The 23,706-nt window shown below is 41.6% G+C and overlaps 1 protein-coding gene across 6 annotated transcripts in view; it reads right to left on the bottom strand.

Annotated features, from left to right (window-relative positions):
• Positions 1-15,286: 15,286 nt before the first annotated feature.
• ZNF521 (zinc finger protein 521) overlaps positions 15,287-23,706 on the bottom strand; it is a 235,116-nt gene continuing 226,696 nt past the window's right edge. For all 6 annotated transcript variants that reach the window (XM_082044778.1, XM_082044779.1, XM_082044780.1 and 3 more), the window contains one exon: positions 15,287-16,113. In XM_082044778.1, the coding sequence (XP_081900904.1) occupies positions 16,084-16,113 (30 nt within the window). In that variant the 3' untranslated portion in view covers positions 15,287-16,083. The remainder of the gene's footprint in view (positions 16,114-23,706) is intronic.

Raw genomic sequence — 23,706 nt, 5'->3', positions numbered from 1 at the left:
AGGGATTATGGACGTTTTTCTAACTGGTTTCCGTTGTCTGTTGCTCAGAAAATGGATTAGTTGCTGTGGCATGGTCTGTGGGCAGTGAAAGATTGGGGACGATGAAGCCTGCAGCTGGAAAACACAAGAGGAGGGAGGAAGTCATATGTCCTTCTTCCTTTCTTCTTTTCCTGCCCATACTGGCAATTGACTCAGCTAATTCTTCCCCTTCCATACACAGCTTATTAACCATTTCACTGACCACCATACCAGGACACTTTCAGAATGATTTGAATCCCCAGACCAAATACTTGGTCATTCAGGTTCTTTTATCGCAAACAGAAATTCAGGACAAGCAGGATGAGGTGAGATTTCTAAAGGGAAAGTGTTGCTGCATCATCATTTGGAAAAGCAAGTATTTGCCAATGTTCTCTGCTTTCAGGATCCCATCAGCATGAGAATTTCAACTTGGTCATCGCTGGCTTCCCAAGCCTTGGGCAGGGAAGCCTTTGCTACAGTTTTACAGTTTTGTTTCTTTAAAACAGATGGGTATGACTTCTAAACACCTTTAACAGTACCTCAGGTTAGATTCCTCCAATACTAAGAGACTCCAAACAGCTACTTGCTAAAAAAAAAATACAGGTACACATCCTGAAATGTATGCATAGTGATAGCAAGGCTTTTGACGTACAACTAATAAAAAATAAAGCAAATAGGAAAACTACAGTCACCGTGGGTAGACATGATGTTCAGAGAGACAGTAACTAGAAAGGGGTCAGGTTTTGGTGACAGTGTGGGCTATCTAGGGTTGTGAATACAGTAGATCTCAGCTTTACTACAAGTTCTGGTCTCCTCACCATCCATACTGATGTCCTGGCTGGAGGATGCTGCAGTTCCTTCTGGTCTGGTTGTACAAATCCCCTTACAGCAGAAATAAGGGTGCAAGACTGAGGGATGGAAGAGAAGATGAGCCCCCCAGTATTACCCATGTCTGGATGTCCCAACCCAGAAGCTCACATGTGCCTCTGGTTCTATGGAGTATATTTACCCTATAGGAACTATTCTCACCTTGTTAGATGGAAAACGCCATGCAACAGACCAGCAAATATTGTCTGAATAACTAATTTCTGGTAAGTATATGGTCTCTCAATACAGAAGAAGGAAAGGATGACTTAAGAGAGAAATAATGGAGAAAAAATAAATAGATCTTTCTTGAGTTTCTATTTTATTTTTGGAGGAGCAGACCACTACATTTCTGTTGTACTTTCTTAACAGATACCAGGAGACTTTTTAATGGTTATTTTTGGAGCCACTATATCTCATTCTTTCCTGGAGCCCCGGCCAGGTCAACGACATTAAAGAATGACTATTTCTACCAGTCAAGCTCTGCCTCTCCGTGTCCTGTGGAGTAGGTACTGTTGCTTGAAAGAAATCTAGCTGAGTTTTAGTTTAGGGTTCAATTTGTTTCATTGGTTCCCCTTAGAAAGTGACAATGGCAATTAGCAATATTAAGTGAGATGCACAGAAACTCAGCCAGAAACTCAGGCTCCCTTTCAGGGAGCAGCCACAAATAGCGGGACACCAGCTGAGGTCTATGAGGGTGGTGGCAGCAGAATGCTGAATTCAAGGGCGGGGACCAGCTCTGTGCTGGGGACACAAGCTGTGCTATTGGCTCCTGGCTTGTCACAGTGGTGTGGCACAGCATCTTCACATGTGTGTTCCTCCACACCTGGCCTGGATGCCCACACACTCACACGTACCACTGCAAAACTGGCTCTGTGCCCAGCCCCAGCCTGAGCAGTGCCTAACGTAAGCGAGACGCACGCTTACACGAGCAACACCGAAATCCCAGCTCTGCCAGCCAAAGCATCTCTCTGGCCTCTTGTGGAGCTGCTGGTGCTGGGGAGCATAGGAGGGGCCAAGATCTTGCCTTTTTTCATCTCAGAGAGCTTTGGTCTTAAACCCGTAACCTGGGGGAGGAATATTCAAGCTGTTCCCTCTCGTGCCCTATATTTTTAATGTATAGCAGGAGATTTCAGTAAGCTATTACTTTCTTTTTCCCCTCCTGTGTGATTAGTTTTGCGAAAGAGTCTGCCTATGACAGAAATAGCGATAAACACATGCAGCTCCTCACCTGCTTTCCAAACACGTGTTTGGGGCCAGCCCGTGAACCATTTCATCATGCTGATGAAGAGTCGCACGAGCAGCTTCCATCATCCTCGGCGGGGGCGAAGCCCCTGCCTCTGCTGCAGCGCTCAGGCTGCTCCTCGGTGGAATGGCGCACAGGTGACACCGCCTGACTGGCAGCTGCAGGAACAGATGCTCGGCTTTATGCACTCAAGGGATGCCCGTTTCCATGCCGTTACGAATAGCTCGCTATTAGCGGCTGGTGGGATGGGGATGCCATAAGTACAATGGCCAGTCGCCATCAGTACCTGACTTTATTTTACTTTTCTGTAGCTGCAGCCTTAAAAAGTCTGGAAAAGGTTTTTCACACTAAATGAATTACGTTTTAGGCTAGATCCACAGTCTTTAAATAGTCTACTGGTTGCACATGCTCACAGAATATCATATTGTGTTTATAGCTGGCAATGAACATTGGCTGTAATGATTGATGACATATAAATGTTTTAGATATAAGCAAATGACATAGGTGGCTGAATTTTAGCAAACACCAAAACACACATGCCTTCAAGCCATTCAGGGTGCTTAATGACAGTGACTAGTTAACAACAGTAGCTGGAGAGATAAAAACAGCACCATCAACTTAGGTAAAGGAAGTGAACATGCAAAAGGTGACTCTCAGTGTTTTTTCAGCTTTCTTGTCATGCCTCTTGGATAAAAGTATCCTGATCCATGTGCTGTTTTGCTAAATGGTGCATGGAAAAGGGAACCGTGTGTCTTCTCTCATTGCTGGGCACTTCACATATGGTGACTTCCACTCCCGTCTCAACCTGTTTGGTTTGGAGAAGAGTCACCTTCCCACATGTGTGCCTTCCAAATTTCCATAAGGGAAAAACTCCCTCTGGGCTAAGGCAGCCTCCAGTCACCAGGTGCCACCTCAGCACACTGCAGGATGGACCAGATGTAATAGTGACCCTCACTTGTGCCAGACCCAGGTCTTGCAGAAGAAGAAGCAGCTCTGCCACATCCAAGCCACTACAGGTGGTATGAGCCTGTACCTGCTGTTGTTTTCCCCCGTGTCACCACACTTTAATATAGAAATATTTTAGCTGACAGCCCTGTCTTATACATTCATCAGCCGACTTTAAACATTCCCCAGGTTTTATGGATACCCCACTACTAAAATCTGAGCATTGCAGATAATCTAAACCTTTTTTGTTCTGGCTTCTTTCTGTTTTATATTTGTCAATACCACACATTATAGGGCAGGATGAGGGGTCTCTGTGGACTTTTTATTACATTGCAAGAACAATTTTTTTCTTATTTCTAGTCCAGTCTTTGAGGGAAGATACCCCACTATGGTATATATCCTGATCCATCTGTGATGAATGATGTGGATCTCTATATACAGATGTTTATACAGTATTAGTTAATTGTAATTACTTATTGTGTTTCAAAGCAGCTGCAGCATGGCAGAGATCTGCTAAATGGTTACTGTTCTTCAGAGATAGTGTGAACACTGATTTCTACAGGACAGGTGAGATCTGTCATGAATCTATACCAAAGAGATTCTGCTGCAAAAAGAGAAAGATGAAACCGTGTTTGCTCTTAGTAGTCCCATTCCAGTCTCTACTACTGCCTCAGACACAGGTGCCCTTCACATGATGTGGTGGGAGATGAATTTCAGCACAAAATGTGGCACAGGTGGGCCAGAGAAGGGACATTTTGCACATCTCTTCACCTCCAGTCCCCTGCCTCATCCAGCTCCCTTCTGCCTCCAGCAAATGTTATTTCCTTTAGCTTTGTTGTGTGGGGGCTGACAAAATGCAGACCTACAGCAATGCTTTTTCCACTTGGGAAAACAGGGAAGACTGAACTAAGCCTTCCTTGTTGATATTTGTACCGTGCTGTGGGGTTTTTTTGTTTGTTTGTGTTTGTTTGTTTTGTTTTGTTTTTACATAACTTACAGCTTTGCTAATTCAATCACATTTACTTCTGCTCACCCAAAGCTCACCATTATCAGCTTCTTGCTTGCTGACTGCCTCTGTGTCACCATCAGGTGTGTGAAGGTCATTCTTTGCTTCCTCCACTTTAAAAGCACGTTGAAGGGTTTGCTTTTGCTGTTCAGATCCTTAGATCTTCATCTAGTAGCTGCTGCTGCTGTATTGCTTTGACACAGGCAAAGATTTCCTTAATTGCTTTATTTTAAATTTCATCTGATAATTCAATCTGCTTTTCCCACTCACTATCATCTGGATGGGGCTAGAAACTGTACTTGCATTTTCCTAGAATCAGAAGGACATGGGAGGAGCGGCAGCTTGGCCAGCCGAAGGGTCCGTGTAGCCCCATGGAGCATGTGCACCGATTGGTGACCGACCGCATTTTGCCAGCTGCAGTTTTCTGTAACTCACAGTCCACCCCAGCGAGATGGTACTTTCATATTCTATACTTGGTAATTTTGTTCCATGAATTTTCCTAACGATTTTTTTCTTTTTAACCCATGTGGCCTTTTAGCTTCTGCTTCACCCTGTTGTATGGAGTGGCACAGGCACATTTTGGTGGAGAAATACCATCTTTTGTTTGTCTCAAACCCATTAGCATGTTGTTCCTTTGCCTAGATACTACAAGTGCTGTCCTATATCACTTATGCCACTATAAGCTAAGAAAAGAATTTTTAAAATCTCTGTATTTTTTATTGTTTTGGAATGAAACACATCAGTTTTGTAAGTAAAATGAAGTGGCCCATAACGAATATGATGTCAAGTGTTAAATCGCAAATCAGAGCTGACAATTGAGTGTCTGAAAATCTGAGGTTGCAATTTTTCCCTTTTCTTTAAGACCTTTGAACAAATCTTTGGGGGCTGACAACATCTGAAAATGCTTAGGTGAAAGTGGCATGAAGAGGTGTGATCAAAGCCATTTTCATAGCAGACATAAAAATTGTAGCATACCTGATTTAAAACAGGGTAAGCAAAACCTAACCTGCCTGCTGGAGAAGATTCCATTGAAACTAGTTTTAGCTATCACGAGGCTCAAGTAGCATGCTTGGGACGCTGGAGATTTGGATCTAAAGCGAACCCTTACCAACAGGCATTTAAATACGCTGGAGACTTTGAGTCTTGCAATGTTATGATGTTATGTATATGAAGAAAACTCACTTTAAATTATGCAGTCTGATGTTAGGATGAAGTTAAATTGCATACAAAATAATAATTTTCATTATCAGTTAAAAAATCACCCTGCATTTTAAAAAGATATTCATAGGCATCGAGCAATGTAGGTTAAAAGAGAAGAAAAAAAGAGAAACTTTTTAGCAAGGTACAAAATAATGTGTTTAGCTTCAGGCATTCTTTAAACTGCCTCTTTTCTAGGAAGGGAACACAGATGTGTGAGATTCCTGATTTAGTTCCAAGCCAATACTCTTAATTAACTTCAAATTGTTTAAATATATAACATCTCGGTGCAGTGAAGTAGCATCCTTGGGGTGCACTGTTTCACACTCAGGTGTCAGTTGTTCCCAAGGTCCACCCGCAGCACCCCAAACTATTGCAACGGGCCAACGTATGGCCCCAATTTGGCAAGTTACTTCAGTGTGCGACTTGTTCTTTGGACGCGTAAATAAGACCAGAAGAGTGTTCAGACTGGAAGGGATGCCTGGGATAAGAAATACAGATAGTGGTTAAAGCCAGAAGAGCACATTTGGCCTCTGATTTCAAATGACTCCCGGAATGTCTAGGCAAAGGAAAATGGTATTTGGGAAAGCCACAGGGTCTCTGGAAGATGGAAACTGGTCTCAAACTGTAGGACTTGAGGGTAAACAGTGGGTAAGAAGCAGGCAGGAGGGACTGGGTTTGGCTAGGCCAAGGGATGGATTCCAGTGGCAGATGAAAAGGAAACAGAACTAAAATATTTTCGATAGGTTTAAATTCACTATACATGGTCTGTTCCTCCAATGGAAACGTTTTTTGTTCACAAATCAAAATGGAGTTGAAAATGCCTACGTGTGGCCTCGGCTGAGGCTGTCACCCTCAGTTCCCAGCGTGTGGGAGACAATGTCATTTGTTTGTGCTGATTGTACTCTGCATCAGTCCCATGGGCAGTGGCACCAAAATCAGGTCAGGTGGAAATTAATAATTCTGTCTATGCTGGTGGATTTGAACAGTGTGCGGGCAAGGGAAAATATTAAGCTACCACTCATTGTGTGGTCAATGTCCTCCTTATGCACCCACTGAGGTTGTGGTCCTGAGGAAACTTACATTTGTGAGGACATAAGTTAGAGATTTTATCCTACGCACAGGCAATTCCAAAGAAATCTTCTGATTTATTGAATTTGCACCTTTAATATTGTTCTTTTGCAATCCATACATTTGTATGCACATGCATGCATACACATACACGTTTTGTATGCAATTTTTCTCCTGTGTTGCACTGGTAAGATACCACTGCAACTCCAATAACTTCAGGAGAGTTGCTCAGAGACAAAAGTACTGTAAATTAGTGGATAATCAAGTCTACAGTGTCACCCCCCCAGTTTCTGGGCTACATGCAAGGCAGTGTCCTGAGGACATATCTATACTGAATGCCACACAGTGAAGAGATCCCCAAGCAAGCAGCTAGAGACCAAGCACTGGATGGCTATGCCAGTGTGGTATGATGCTATTAATTAGTCCTGAGTTAATTAGCCCTTGCGAAAGGCAGCGCTAACCTGGTTGTACTGCTTTGGGGAGCCTGCATAGTGTCTCTGCATGAGGTCGTGCTGTGTCATGCCTTGAGGACGCACCATTCCCTTCTGAGCAAAAGGCATATCTGCTGCACTGCGCTCCCCTGTGTCACATGGGTAGACCATTGGATTTTGGTGGAAAGGATGGCCTGTTGCTCAGCAGTGACCTCTTTCATTTATTGAAGAGCTGTGGGGAAGACCACAGGGCGAAAGGAAAAGGCCACGGTAAAGGTCTGTAGGGTAGGCCTGAGTGCAGGGAGAAGGTGAACAGGGAAGAAACAGGTTGTTTGTTTTCTGTCATGAGATAAATGAAAAAGGCTGAAAACAAAGAAAGGGAAATATTTCCTCATGAACTGTATAGTGAAGAAATTGAACTGTCTGTACCAGCATTTTGTGCATTGGACATTCCTACTGGCTCAAAAAATAGTTAGACAAAGAAAAAAGCCACATAAAGCTGTCAAGTGGCAAGACCCACTTTCGTCTAAGGAAGTCCTGGGGCAGCAGTCACTCAATGCCATGAAACTACATCAAAGAAAAGTTGCTGCACCATTGCCTTGGTCTGTCACTTTTTCCCAATCATCTGCTGGTGGTCAGTGCTGCTGCTGGGCCACTGGCTCAGAAGAATCTTTGGTCTGCCCCAATAGAGCTCTTCCCAGGTGTCACCATGTGATATTCATATTGCATCTCATTGGTTTTCTCAACACTCAAACGACCCTCTTGTCGTTGACTTAAAATAAAGTGCCTCCATCAGAAGTGTTCAGCTAGTAGGCACGTCATAGAAAGAGGCACAGTCACCAAGACTAGGACACAAAAAATCCAATAATGCAAAATTGGGTGATTTTTCATGCAGAGGCTGACCTGTACTGCAGAAGAGATGCATGACACCAACTCACAGCTTACACTGGGAGCAACGATGACATAGTCCACCAGGGGCATAGAAATAACCCATTTCTTGGACAAAGGTTTAGGCCAACTCACACCAAATTAAATAACAGTAGAAACACAGTCCCAATACCAAGACACTGTGTAACTCATACTAAGAAAAATTAGATTTGATTCAAGCATGTGTTGCCACAGATAGATTAGCACAAACATTTTTGATCTTTAACAAGAGCTCTTGCTCAGTAATGTCAAATACTACAGAAGCATCAAGTAGCATCTAAAAGGAAATGAAACGTTGGTTAGAGTAAACAAGTGAAGTCAGCAAAGAGTCATGGTGCTGTACACTGAAAAGACTGATTGATATTTGTTAGTCTTCTGAAGCTCTGCTCCATCCCTATACTGAAGGCAAACAAACAAGAAAAGGGAATTCATGAAAAGACGATAATTAGCAGATGCTCTCTCAAAAAAGACTTGAAGGTTTTTAAATTGGCTCCTGCCTTTCTAAGCCTGACAGGAGTCAGCCCAGAGAAACCGTGTGTATTAAATAAATATGGGTAATAGGGTAATATAACAATACCATTCATATTCTCAGGCGCACCTTACAATGACCAAGTGAGCCAGGAATCTAATGGACAAACGGTTGACTGTAACCTCTGGATAACCCTTTAATCTTCTCCATTCCCCTTGAAAATCTGAGGAAGGAAACACTAGAAGACAACAGACTGAAAAAAGCCCAACCAAGGGAACTACTGATGGACAGCAAGGCATGGGTGTTTCTTTCGTTTGCAAATTTTAGCAATTAAGAAAGTGTTGAAAGATTTTGAAAACATGTTATCATTGCGAGAAGAGAGACTCTTAGGGTTTAAAAGTCAGATGATCTGTAAATAGAGTAAAAGACTGACTGCCTTTAGCTGAAAAGTCAAAAGTCAGTTCAGACTTCCACCCTCTAATAACATTAAAAACATAAGCTGTCAAATCTGAAAATGAGCAAGTAATTCTTCTTCTGCTGTCACAGCCTGGGAATACCAAAGCAACACATAACGTAATGACAAGGCACTGTTTAGAGGAGATCTATAACCCCATCTGATCCTCCATATGTTGTAAGAGAAGTAAGAGTTTCTGAAGGAGACAGATTCACAGTGAGTAGAAAATGCCTGAAAGGCTCTAGAGATGACTTTGTGGGCAGATACTATTGTGAGAAGGAAAGCAGAAATCAAGCCAAATATTGATCAGCAAAAGCTGTGAATAAGGTTCAGAGATTTACAAATAACCCATCAGAAGCTATCACCTAATCAAAACCATGGTTTTTCATTTTATGCCAGAAAATTAATCATGTTGAATTAAGCCAGAAGAACAAAGGTGTTTGGAAATAGAATATGTCAAAGGATGAATGAATGAACATGAATCTTAAATTCATCAGGAACGATGACCTGCTGCCAAATCAAATGCAAGTTCACAAATGTAATTAAGAAAATCAAAATGGTCCTGCATCAATCATTAAACGATTAAAGCATAGGGAGTAATGAGAGGAAAGAAGAGATGGCAGTCAAGAAAAAAGGCAACATCTAACCGCTATTTTCTGCAGAAAAAAAAAAGTATGAATGACTATGAAAGGTGAGCTTTTCCATGAATTAAAAAAATCTCAGTATGTCTTTTGGCTTCCATATGCCATCAATCTCTGTCTCATTTGCTGCAAAGACAGTTTTGTTACCAGTTACTCTCTGACTGTTATTTGAGCAGAAGGACATAATTCACCTTGTGGAGGTGTTGCTGTACCATGTGGCTGCTTGATTTGATCTTGCTGAAGTGGTTGGGACAACAAAGCGGCATAATATTGTGACTGAACTTTTAGCCACTTTTCTCAACAAGTGTATCATTTGTCCCATAAGTAAAAATGAAGGTTGCATGAGATCAAGCATCTAGAAGGGACACAAAAATGAAACAAACAACCCAACAAGAGAGAAATCATTAGAGGCATCTACGAGTCCAAAGCTCACTTGTCAGATGCAGCCAACATTGCATGGCCATAAGATTTTTAATTGTGAGCATCCTGGATCTACTTTACATTTTAAATCTTAAAGCAAGCTTTCTACATTGCTCCCTGTGGTCCATGCAAAGGTAATGGTTTGGTGCGATGCTCGGTGGGAACCCAAGCTGCTGGCAAAGTTAACAGCAACATTTCTACAGCAGATTCTTCTCCAACAGCTCAGTGACTCTGGTCTGTTCTGTACAATGTCCAGTACAATCACCATCAAAGCAAGTACGACATCTACAGCAGAAAGAGCCTTGAATGTGCTTTACTTTGCACCTTCCCACAGAAGTTTTCTGTTGAAAACATGTGCTCAGAACATAATGAATGGGAGAAGCATCACAAACCAGCCTGAACCATCTTGTGTCTACTTAAAATCTAGTGGTGTGCTCAAAAGAAAAATAACGGCATAGATGAAAAGTGTTTCCCTGCAGAACAGCAGAATTCTGTCTTCTCTTTGTCCAACATGCGGAATGTTCCCATTGATGTCTAGAACCAGATGCACCAGAAAAGACATTTTAGTCTTGGAGATTTTATTCCAAAACATAACTAAGGATTGAGATATTACTCGTATAGATGATTGCTTACCACAAAAGACAGCTGTTTAATACTTAAAAATAAATAAAGACTGAAATATCTCAATGTATTTCATTTTACCTTTTACTAAACTGCATTTGTGTGCTTAACGTTAACCTTCCCATTCAGATGTCGTTAGCTGCTAATTAAGATGTTGATATGCTGATTGTATATCTTGCAGTAGAGATGATTTGCAGGCACTTACTAGGTGTTTATCAAACGCCAGCACACATATTGGTTTAGCGTAAGTGTGGCACATTTAATTTACTGAACACTGTCCCAGTTCTCCACTCTTTTTTTCCTAATACATAATGAGCAAAAGAAGCAAAAAACATGGCAAGTTGTCAGGAAGAATCTGAGGAAAGACGAAAAGTGAAATAAGTGACCTCGGCACTCTTGTGCGAACAATTTTAACCCCTGATTTCAAGAAAGCTTATTCCGAAATCTCTAAAAAAATCCCAGCATAATAACAACAAAATGAAAAAGCCCTTTGAATTTGTCTACAGCTGAGATTGTCCCATAGTCAGGAACGGAAAGCTCTTTAGTATTAAAGGTTTGTTTCAAGCAACTTCCTTGTTACTAACAAGAAGAGTTTAAATCAAAGAAAGGCAGCGATGGCTCTGCTAGTGCAAAAGCAGTTCTGCAACACAGGGTACATTTTCACAGGACTTTTTAATATAATTTATGAATATTTGCTCACAACATAATTGTCTTTTCTGCTGACATTTTCAAAGCAACACTGTGATTTGTTGGGTCTCCTGAGAGTCCGAGTACAAAACTGATAATTATATTAAATATACATAGACAATAAAGAGTGTGTTTACATAACTATGCCCATAAATATCTGATTGAACAGTCATTGTTCTCAAAACCCTTTTAAGCAGCTCTCAGAGGGATCCAATTCTAATGACATGATGGTTTAAAAGATGTTGCTCAGTCTTGTTCCATATTTAATTAACTTTCCTTTTTTAAACTTGTGATGGTGCAGACAATAACAAATAGCTCTGAAAAGAGAGCGAGCTTTGAAACATGAGTGAGACCTTGTCAGGCTTTTGTGTGCCACGCACAGAAGAAGATCCGCACACGCGAGTTGGTGGCCGGGGACTGCCCAAGCTCCTGGGGGAGTGCATTGCTATGGCATTCACAGTTCACTACTACTAATAACAGCAACAACAATAATAACAATTAAAGAAATCTTCTGCATACGAATAAGGGAAGCAACACGGGGAGGGAAGATGGATGTATTAAATGGATTTGGTAAAATAGGCCTAAACTTGTTTATTTTTGTGCTGCTGCTACAGAGCAGTGAAGCAAACACTTTAAAGAGAATGGCACATTGCCCACTAAGATGTAAAGGGCGTGTGAACATTAATTGAGCATCAGGTTATGACTGAACACATCAGACAGGAATCAAGGTAACATTTCTGAATTCACGGATGATCTTATTCTACGGAGTCCTTCACATCGCCTCATCCTAGACAGGGCTGCAACAGCAGCACAATATTCTGTTTTCACACTGAGCTATTTTTAATTGTCACCAATTATAATTCATTTACTTTTATGTGTCCTGGTTGTCACAATATTAACATTTGTAAGTCTTTCCCTTTGCAGGCTGTGAGAATCTGTTATGACATCTCAATAAAGCGGGATTCAATCAAGGTGTGAATGAATTGTTAATCTTGTTATAAATAGAAGATGCCATATGTCGGTAAGGAAGGGACATCTCTTTTTTTCTGTTGTTGAGGACAGCGGTAATGAAACGAAGTGAGTAGTCATGCCGCAATTACTAATAAAAGCCCAGTCACTGAGGCATGGAGAGGACACAGCTTTCCATGTGCTGTGGAGATGGAAGCGATGTTAATGTGTCCTAGGCAGAGACTTTGAACTATTCTTTTTGGGGTTTCCAGAATGGCACCTACATCAGGGAAAACAATGAGATCAGTGGAGCAGGAGTGAACCAAAGTAGTTCAGAGAAGCCGGCGATGTGAGCTTGCAGCCCAGAAAGCCAACTGTATCCTGGGCTGCATCAAAAGCAGTGTGGCCAGCAGGTCAAGGGAGGTGATTCTGCCCCTCTGCTCTGCTCTGGTGAGACACCACCTGGAGTCCTGCATCCAGCTCTGGGGCCCTCAGTACAGGGAAGACATGGACCTGTTGGAGAGGGGCCAGAGGAGGCCACAAAAAAACGATCAGAGGGCTGGAACAGCTCTGCTGTGAGAACAGGCTGAGAGAGTTGGGGTTGTTCAGCCTGGGGAAGAGAAGGCTCTGGGGAGACCTTATAGAAGCCTCACAGTACTTAAAAGGGTCCTGTAAGAAAGATGGGACAAAGTTTTTGACAGAGTCTGTTGTGATAGGAACGGGGATAATGGTTTTAAACTAAAAGACCGGAGATTTAGTCTAGATATAAGGAAGAAATATTTTACGAAGGTGGTGAAACACTGGCCCAGGTTGCCCAGAGAGGTGGTAGATGTCCAGTCCCTGGAAACATTCAAAGTCAGGCTGGACGGGGCTCTGAGCAACCTGATCTAGTTGAAGATGTCCCTGCTCATTGCAGGAGGTTGGACTACATGACCTTTGAAGGTCCCTTACAACTGAAACTATTCTATGATTCTAAGTTCTGATAACCTACCTGCAAACTGAACAACCTAAAATAGATTGGAAAGTCCAACTTAGGCAATTGGTTATGAAAACGTATATGATGGTAAAAACTCCTATTTTGGGTAGCTGCATTTCATAAAGGCCTAATACGTATTTATTCCCAGACAATCTTTTGTTCAGATAGAATCAATGCATTTCCTCATAAATCTTGTGTTCAGATATTATCCATTTCTGCAATATAAAGTCCATATATAAATCTGCTTTAGGTCTGTGACGTTTCCTAAACACAGCTCTAGCAGAAGGACTAATTGTTTTATTAAACTATCACTTACAGTAAAACTCATGTCCACTTGAAATCTTGGGAATAGCGCCAGTCTCAGAGGTAAAAGGATACCTTGTCCATCAATCTATCCACACAACCTTTGAACGGATTTATCCTTTCACATTAAGTTAAGGGTATGAGGAGGGGCTTCTCTTAGCTTTTGCTGACCCAGGACAGAAAAAGACATGCCATTGCTGAAATGCAGACACGCACACACAGAGCTGTGCCTCTTCTTCCAACAGGCAAGATGATCTGCCTCTCCTGTTGATATTTCTAAACGCTGTGGTAATTCCCCAAGGAATACTCAGTTCTCACTGGGAAGTTCGGATGTCATCCATAATCTATTTAAACTGCTATTTAGGTATCACTGAGAAACCTGTTACTTTCAGAAAGGTAAGAGTATGCCAGCACTTGATGCCAGTGGCCAGCTCTCAGAAGCCACCTGGGGCTGCCTGTGGCCATCAGACCCCTCTGTTCCCCCGCACCCACCTGAAGGGACAATCGATGCATAAAGGCTTCATCACATTTGCTGTTGCTCTGTTTACTGTTCCTTTATTTACATATCTAGGAATTCAGCATCTCTGCATGTTTTGCAAGCTGTCATGACATAAGACGCCAGTAATATGCTATGTTTTGCTTGCTAACATATTTTTGACATATTTTAGCTTTTGATTCTAAGATTGCATCTTTTCCAGCTACCATCTGTCTCAACTCAGTGGCACTCTGGCATTTACAAAAACAGTAGGGTGTAATATGTCTTATATACTTGAACTCTACCAGAAACATGTTATTTTCAGTCTTAACCAATATGTCACACTTTCACACATGAAGGCTGAAATGTCTTATATCCTTTAAGGTATCTGTCAAAAATAAAAAACATATCATCACATTCAATTTGGCTGAGATGAGTAATATATTAATGAGAGTAAGAACGGGAACAGTTTCTGTCTTATAAATAGAACTGGCATTTTACAAGCTTTGTGTACTTGTGCCTGTACTTGTCCTTTTGTCAGCACAAATGAGATATTCAAAAAATACCCAGGAACTTCTTTTTTGCATTTGGCAAAATATGCACAATATTCTCAAAGCTGGAGTTTTAAACACAACACATTTTTTCTTGGAATATCTGGTAACCAGAGACTTTCAGACTTTACTTCTTTCGTTTGCATCCTCCATCTGTGGAGAGTCAAAATGTGACATTCAGCAAACTGGAAATCACAATTTATATCTACCCTGGCAGCAATAGGCAAGCAGCTCCAGCCCTTTGGAAGTTGTGAAGTGCAGATCTTTAACTGCAGTATTTCAGCAGCACTGGTTTCCATGGGGTAAAACCAGCTATTCAAGCAATAGGCTAAGATACTAAAATAGCTGGAGAATGGTTTTTTTTGGTCCTCTTTCATAGGTGAGCTGGAGTAGTGGGGCACCCTGGTAAGCAAGGAGAGTTTTTATCCCCTTCTTTCTTCTTACTGAAATTGCAGGCAGTCAGGAGCCAATTCAGACCTGAGCAAACCTGTGAGGTCTTGTGACAGGTCCCCCAGCACCACGGTGCTGGTGAGCACCATCCCACAACGAGTACCAGCTCCAGTCCCGCTCCCCGCATCAGGGGAGAGGGTGCGGGATGGGAGGTGAATAGGGCTCCTGGCGCAGCTGCAGGGGCTCCCGGTTGTCAGTCCTAGACCCAAATCACTAAGTAGTATCACATTGAAATGCACCGATAATTACACACAGAAGATGTGCAGTGACTCCTCTGGCAACCAACACATCCAGTGTACAGGCATGAAATCATTGAGACTGTCAGATAAAACAAACAAAAAAAACCCAGTGAACGGTGAATAGTACCCTCGAGCACACACGGCTTTGCAGTGGGCCAGCAGATCTGTTTCTAGAATTCCATTTATTTAAATGCCTAGCTTTGAGAAGAGTGACCTACTCCTACTGAGCAGTGTGTAGGTCCTGATATAATGGTTTCCAGATCTTGCTGGTCCTTTAAGTACGACAGGGGCAGTAATAGTAATGCTACTTTTCAAGGACAAAGACAAAACACAAGCACACTCACACATAATGGTAAACTGAATTTATTTCCTTTTGGAAAACAATTCCAGTAATCTCCAGGTTCAGACCGCAGAGTAAACATTAATAACAGTAACATACAGGTTAGTTCAACTGATTCAAGAATTTGGCCGTGTGAAATCATTAAGGAAAGTCTTGAACACTCAAAGCTTCAAATGGTATCCAGGAAAAAAAAATTCTTTGACAATCTACATAACAACTATTGCATATATGGTAATGCTATCTGTCATATCGCAAGGCTTACAAATATATATACGGGCCTTATTCAACTGTGGGTTCCTGCTCTGTGGAAAGAGTCTCTTCATATTTTTGCAAGAATCTTCAGCAATAAAAAATAGTGTTAGATTCATCCGTTGTATACCAAAAGAGAGATTTCTAGACTGAAGTTTAAACGAAAGGAAGGCCGAACAGAGCTGTAATGGAACATAGCTATTACCTTCTCCCTCCTCCTTGAAAATGACACTTTTTCTTAAGCTATTGTTTTCCCCTCACACAGTATTATTATTATTTGTATCTTTCTTGAATAGGGCCCAAGTCCACTTGTCTTTATAAGACCATTTTAGTATCAGACAACATAATACATGTGCAACACTTTATATACAGGAAGTCTATCCGGTGCTCAAAAGTTCAAACACATGAACATCCAACAGTTTCGATAATACAGGTTTTATGGTACAATACAATGTTTCGGAATAATATACATTAACAATGAAAGTTTCGTGCAAAGAGTAAAACGTGTTCCCTTTTTGTGCCACAAAGAATTCTCTGGAAGAGACGGGCCTTGCACTAACTGCTGTGCTGGGTCATCGTATGATTCTGTAATGAAAAGAAAAGAAACAGCTTAGACACAAGACAGGCATTTATGTGCGAAAGAAAGATGCAAGAACAATTCCCCCAACGTATCTCCCAGAATGATGGACTAGGAAGAGAATATGTTCGACCCCTCCTTGTTTCAAAGCAGCCAGAACCAGCGTTGTTATCAAAGAGAGGAGGTTTCCCCAGTTGTTTTCACGCCGATATTCTTCTTCCCGCACGCCACAATAAGGGCAACGCGCCCTCTCCAGGTAGGTTTGGGCTGACCTGCCCCAGTGAAGCTGCCTACCAGGTCAGCGGTTCTGGTGGTCGCTTACATACGGCTCCTGGTATATGCATTATGCAAATGAGAAGTGCATTTATTTGTCATAAAAGACCTTGCTGCCTACAAACCAAAAATAAGGTCTGTGCTTCCTAGACTGCGGCACCGCTTCGAATGTTCTATTGCATTAAAACCTATTTCCCCCTAAATAGTGCGGCACAGTATCTTCTGGCAAGAGTCGTTCTGTGCCCAGCACGGAGCTCAAAGGCTGATGAGAAAACAGGAGGGGCTGCCACAGCCCTTCCTTCGGTCACCCCAAACCACAGGTATTTTTCCTCAAGTGAATGCAGTGCCTGTGACACAGCACAGACTTTGGAGCCTGAAATTCTCCTTTCCCATGTGAGTAATCACCAAATCCAAGAGCAAACACAAGTTTCACCCTCCTTCCTACCCCTGCCCTAATCGAGTTGACCACTTCTAGGGATGAAAGATGCTATTTCCATGCCTGCAGTGGCTCAGATTCTTCACAAGCCCTGAGCAACGATCTAATGTGTATTAAGTCTTCTACAGTGTAAGCCAGATCCACAGATAACTGAAAAAGGTCTGTGAACGAGACTTCTCAGACAACAGGGCAGCCAGTGGCTAGTGATGAATTTTCCCCCTAGAAATCTGGGCCAGATTTGGGCCAGTGACCCAGAGGGCAGAGGTGTCACATCCCACAATTTGCTCCCAGCACGCCCAGTCCATTCACTCGGCTTTATTAAATTAATCTATCTTAAACCCCCTCTGGACTAAACGCACTTCAGGATGAACCTGTTCCCAAAAGACAGCCAGCATTTTCAATGAAGTGAACACCTACTGAACCATACCCTCCAGAGCCACCTATGAAAAGACACATGAAAACAGCTTTGGTGAAACAAATGTGAAATCCAGTGTGACCTCAGAGCAGCCTGAGACTTCTCCCTCCCTTCCTCCTCCTCACTCCCTACACTGTGCACGCACACAAACAATAGCTCATGGGACGTTTGGCAAGGAAAGGATCTTACAGTAAGACTGAGGAATTTTTAATGTAGTGCCATTCTCAAGATTAAAGGAAAATGACCCAGTGACACTTAAAGATGCAATTTCCAGATGTGAATACAAAATGATTTAATGCTGATGGCAGGAATTCCAGACTGTCCGAGGCCAGAGAGTGTTAACAAAATACACTCTACCACTTGATTTCATCTAGCTTATCCTTCCCATAAAATCATTTCAAAATGCTGCAAAGCAGAAACAATAGCTGCAGACTAAAATGTTGGCTGGTCACAGGTAATGGGCTCTAACTTTAAACCACAAAAGCAAGGAAATTAAGAGTTAAGCCTGACAGTCAGCCCTTTTGTCATCCTGTTGTGTCCATTTATTGCAGCACTTACAACATCACACCACAGGCTTATTGGAGACCCTGCAGTACCTAGAAATAACAGGGCAGGTTAAATATGGGGTGGCAGCCTGAATTCTGAATTTTTTCTCTCCTTCTGGGTAGGTGAAGTCACATACCAGTTGTTATGTTTCAGAGAGATATTTGGGAGGGGGTGTCTTTCTAACTTACTGAGAGCAAGCACGTCAGTCATGCTGATTTTTCATTTCTGTTTGCTAAGTGAAAAATGCATAATCAGTTTGAGGCTGGATGAACAGTTGCATATGAAGCAGTCAAAAGGTGTTTTAGAAGTGTAGGCATAACTCTGGTTGCAATGAAATTTTTGATTAAAAAATAAAAAGGCCGAAATACGAAGGAAACAAAACACACCATAAGGACCGACTTGCCCCTGCTCTCAGTGTCCCTGACTCCTGTGCCCTCGTGCAAAATGAGATTCTCTAGAGATAACAAAGAGATAATAGAATAGAAGAGAAGAACACAAGTGTTGCACAGAAAAACGAGACAGGGCAGGATACAAACATGAGTAGATGCTTTGAGCAGTTTAGGCCTTGAACAGACAACTATACTTATTGTGAACAGGCAAAACAAAACACAGTTTTCCAAAGTAATTAAAGCTCCCCAAAGGTGAGGGACTAGGGAGAAACACCTATTCGGCTAAGTGGCAAAAACAAAGCACTTCAGAAGCATAACACTGACACGATGAACAGGCAAAGGATGGGAGGAGAGAGATAAGAAAAGGAGGAAAATTCTGTAATCCCACAGAGAGCCATATTCCACTCCACCAAAAGCCATCTATTGGAGACCCCATGTCTAAGTGACTGAAAATTGCAAACATTAATCCCAGTTATGAACTGTCGTTGTTTTTATGAGGGGTGTTGTGTTTAAAAATTTAGGGCAAAAATTCTCCTCCATTACCCGCACAGCAGATCTCGACTCCAATAGTCTCTTTGCCGTGTGTGCGGCGAACTCCCCGCCTCCCCCACAGTGGGAGTTCAGACAGGCGGGGAACACAGAATTTGGAGCTCCCGCCAGCAGGCACATGGGGTGCGGTGCACCCAGGGAGAGCACAATATTACAGTGGGGATCCCCTGCGTGTTTCAGAGAGCTGCTGCTGAAACCGCACTAAAGACACGTTACGCAAGCTTGAGACGCCTCCCATGGAAACTTCAAACTAGTTTGCCTGAGTTCGGAGTAATTAGTACATCCACGTGCCAAAGAGAAGTCATTTTACTGAGTACAAGAGATATCATATGTTTGCCTTCTTTGCCTCCCCCAAATCTGATTGCACATAAGCCCATCTGTTTAATTATGAGGTAGTCTCCCTATGAAGCAAAAATTTCAATTTCCTACTTATGCAAGAAAAAGGGAAAAATATTTTTTCTTAACGTACTCTTTCAGTAATAGATACATTAACATTTCCAAGAGCTGTGATTTCATGAGGAGAAACTAGTTTGCAAACACGAAGGCAAGGTTTGCATGCACAAAATGGAGGCACAGTGAAGCAGATGTGTGTCACTGCATTTTTTACCACGTTAGACACAAACCAAGCCAGGAAAACTGTCCTACAGCCCCAGTTTCTCTGTCTCAGTACTATTTGGAATGCAGCTATATTACCTGGGAATACCTGATTTCAACGTATTTCACAAGCAAAATAAACTCTTCAAATGTATTTGCCCTGTTCCGAGAGATAATTATTTTTGTTCGCAGACCCCAGAATCCCAACTGTTATGTGTAGTGCTATAAAATTATATACCACCATTTTTTTGGATGAAAATGCCCTGAGATATCCCTGTTGTTAGTGCTAAGGAGTCAAAAACATGCACAGATTTCACTGCAATACTGGGTGGAAGAATCTCCTCTGCAAAAAAAATATATTAAAAGATTTCTTTGCAGAAATGCTTGAGACAAAAGAGGTAATAATACTTTTTGTTGTTTGGTATATGTTTGTGTTTCAGATGGAACGTTAGAAGCATTAGCTAGCAAAAAGTTCCTGCCCACAGCATCAAAATTAACGAAGAAAAACATATCCATGGATAGCCACAGACTCACTAGCCCATTAGAATCTTTAATGTGAACTGCGGTTGCGTTCAATTTAAATGTGACTTCTGTTTTTTATGACTAGATGAAACACAATATGGTTGTACCTGACAAACAGCGCAAAGAGGGTACACGTGAAGAAATACAAAGATGAAATGTAGATGCATTATTTCAACAGATGGTAACAGTACCACAGCAGCATGTTATTTTTTCCTTAGTTCAAGAACACAAACATAAGTAATCAATCATCACTGATTAAGTAATTATGGTGCCCTACATGTTATCACTTATCTGGAGTCCTTTATCTGTGTACATTACGGATCATCTGGTATTTTTTTGCATTCAAAAAAAAAAAAGCACCCCACCGCACTGCAATACGGTTCCAGGTTGTAAAGCAGAACTCTACATTACTATCAACCTTTAAGCGCTACAATTTTTTTATTTTATTTATTTATTTTTTTTTTTAACAAAAGCAATTGGTTTCCAACAGGCTGGATAATAAGTCTTTTGACCTGCATTCTTCTCTGACCCATTAAGGTCACCCCTGTGCTCGGGCATAGAGCTGACTTAGGAAATGCCTGCAAGTCCTGCATTTCATCTCCTGCCCACTCAAAATAAAGCTTTCTTTAAATGTGTCTGTACGGGTCCCTGAAGACCAGGGAGGCATCCCTGTAGTGGGCAATGGAGGGACAGAAGCTTCTGCCTTTATTAATGAATGCAGACCATTATGAGTCTGGCTGGCTCCTGCACTGTTCCCAGAAGCATATACTGTACGTGACTTAAAATGCTAGAATATTGACACAAAGCGAGCTGGGCACCCCTAAGGAAAATTACTCCTTGGATATAATGTAGGCTCGTAACAGCTATTAGAGTACAAAATAAAACCCTCCGGGATCAAACTGACATATACCGCATTCTACCTACTCCTCAAACATTAGAAGAATTTCTTTGTGAAGGCATTCTCAAGGACAGCATTAAACTGACTTTTGTAGCAATCTGCAACAGCTTTTTGGCTTACAGCTTTTAGTACTAAATCTCTAGTTTGAATCAATATAAGTACTATATCTTCCACATTAATCAATACATTTGGCTCAATACATGTTCTATTAAATTATACTTTCTAATCAAGATTTTCTACTTCTCTTCCCTGCTTTTTATTCCAATTTCTTACCCTGTACCATACTTCTCAAACTGTCTGCAGCTAACAAGAGGCTGTTGGATTTTCCAGAACTGAAGGGGAAGAAAGAAAGGCTGGCAGAAAAGGAAAGGTTAGCAAGACCTGAAGTGCAGTGGTAATGACGAATCAAAAACACAGTTTTATAGTGTCAAGATGGTTTCCAGAACGTGGGTCTGATGCTTTGTTACTGATCTGGCTGTTGTGATGCAGGACCTCTGATGCAGAGAGCTCTGCATCGGGCACTGCTGCAATACAGCATCAGGTGGAAAGGCAGGGGGAGTAGGGAAGAAGAGTATGTAGTGGTAACACCAAAACCAAATAAATGAAACTTATTCAGGCATAACCATAAGAAAAATCTCAGAAGAGTCTGATTTTTATACCCTTCCTTCAAACGTGTGCTGCTTCAGTACTGCAGCACAGAGTTTCTTGTCAAAGCCCCATTATACTGTGGCAGGGTTCACTCCTGGTAAACCGTAACATGATTATACCCAAGACTACAATGATGAGATATTTAGATTTGTGAGATACTATGATTAAACACATACTATAAATTAAGATGTAAAAAGATATTATTTAGTCCAGGTCTTTGGGGATATTTGAAACATTTGGATGGGAGATGTCTCCAGCAATCTGAGTGATGTACACTGTTACAGTAAATGGCTTTTCCACACCTGTGCCAGAGGTTTGGTGGAATGTGGTTATTCTTCGTAGGCAGAGAATATGAAACGTAATGTCAAAATGATAAACATGTATATACTGCAGGCATTTGCCACTGTCTTACAGATCAGAAATGCTGCACTGATGTCCCTCGCTTACAGTCAGCTTCTCTTTTTCTTGTCTCTGTATAATACCTGCAGAGAAACTGTTGCTTTTTCTTTTGACATTTAACATCATCTTACTCAGCTCACAATCACATCTTACAATACTTTCTAGATGACACTGTGTCACCATTAAAGAAAAAGGTGAAATAGCATAATAAAAGAGAAGAACAAGAATTCATAGAATTTAAAGACAGAGAAGACCCATTAGGGCGCTTTCTCCACCCATCTTGCCGGTGTCGGATTATTGCCTATAGTGTAATTTCAACTGTTTTGCCCAGTCCAATTTTAATTAGAGCTTCCAATGCTTCTCTTGGGAGATATTTCACAACTTCGTAGACCTCAGGGTTAGGGTTTTTTTTCTCCTGATGTTCATCCCAGGAGAGGAAGAGGCTCAGCCAGCCCCAAATTGCAGATGAAACGAAATCTGCATAGTCAGAAGCTGGTTTCAGTAGAATATCTGGGAGATTTCAAAGCATCTGAAAGCCGTAAACTTCCTTTCAATGCCCAAAAATGTTAAGGCTCCGGCTCCACAGCTGCTGCAAGCAATTAATAAGATTCTGTTCATGGGCTTCTCAGGCTCAGTTGCTGCACAGGTGAAAATGCAGTATAGGTGGGATTTGTGTTCCCACAGTAAGGGTAACCAACTCCACAGTCCACGTTCACCAAATGAAGTAACTGAGGGTTAGGGACCTATCTAGGTCTGTTCTATGCTATAATCCTTAATTGTACTGACAGTGGATACATGAACACTCAGACTGTAAACATTTCTGTATTTCTCACACAGGTGAAGTACAAAAAGCGCAAATTCAGTTGAAGCTCATGAACAGATGATGTGACCCTAGATTATTTTCCCTCCCAGGCCCATCCTTTCCTTTCAAAAAACACACACTAGAAGAAATTAACTTAAATTTTTATATCTGAAATCTTGGAATTAACAAATGTTTCTGATGAGTTTTATCCAAGGAATTACAATGTTTCTGACACAAAAATGACTACATATTCAGATTTCAATGGTCACACTTATCCCGAGTGAATGAAGGAGCTGGAAAGGAGATAATGTCTAATAGTTTTTCATATGTGAAAACTAGGAAGCCAAATGGTGACTTTGGAGTTCTGGACAGAACAGAAAAAAGTCCAGGCAAGGTGTCCCTGCCACCAGCATCTCCAGTACTGCAGTGCAGCTGGCAGAGCAGAAGGAGCACCAATGAACTCCTAAATTCACTAAAGTAGGCATGGAGTTTCATCCTAGCCAAGTTTGATCACCAGCATAGACCTAACAAAATACAGTCTCTGAAACTTGAGATTCCCAAAGAAATAAGCATTTGATCTGAACTAAACCAGAGCTATTTCCACAACAAAGAAGGGGCCAAATCTCAAGAGAATCTGTGTTCCCGTAAAAAACCACTTATGTACCCATAAATACCACTTATGTGTGGTGAGTTGATGTTTACCAGCCTTTGAGAATCAGGCCTGTTCTCAGACATGCTGGCCAAATCGATGGTCATCTTAGGTCATGATTGACCACTGTTGACAATGATAATTTAGGAAAGTCTATCCTGAATTGCAGTTATTCATATACATTAGTTCACCTAAGCTATGTGATTTGATATCATATTAATGCCTCTGAAGTGGCATGACTGCTAATCAGATCGTAATCTTTACTGTACTTATGTAAAACTCTCAGTGTTCTGGTTCTTCTACTCAAGCATTACCAGCTGGGCCAGAGAAAGCCAACCCATAAAAAAATCTCATACTGGATAGCATGTTCTCAGGGATGCAAACTGAAATTAAACCAAACCCAAACCAAACCAAAACCCCCTGATTCCTATTTTTCTTCAGAGACTTCCAGTAAGTCATTAGCAAAATGTCAATGATTCCT

Source organism: Streptopelia decaocto (genome assembly GCF_964273445.1).
Source record: "Streptopelia decaocto genome assembly, chromosome: 2".
Lineage (NCBI taxonomy): Eukaryota > Metazoa > Chordata > Aves > Columbiformes > Columbidae > Streptopelia > Streptopelia decaocto.
This window is presented reverse-complemented; position numbering and strand designations above follow the sequence as displayed.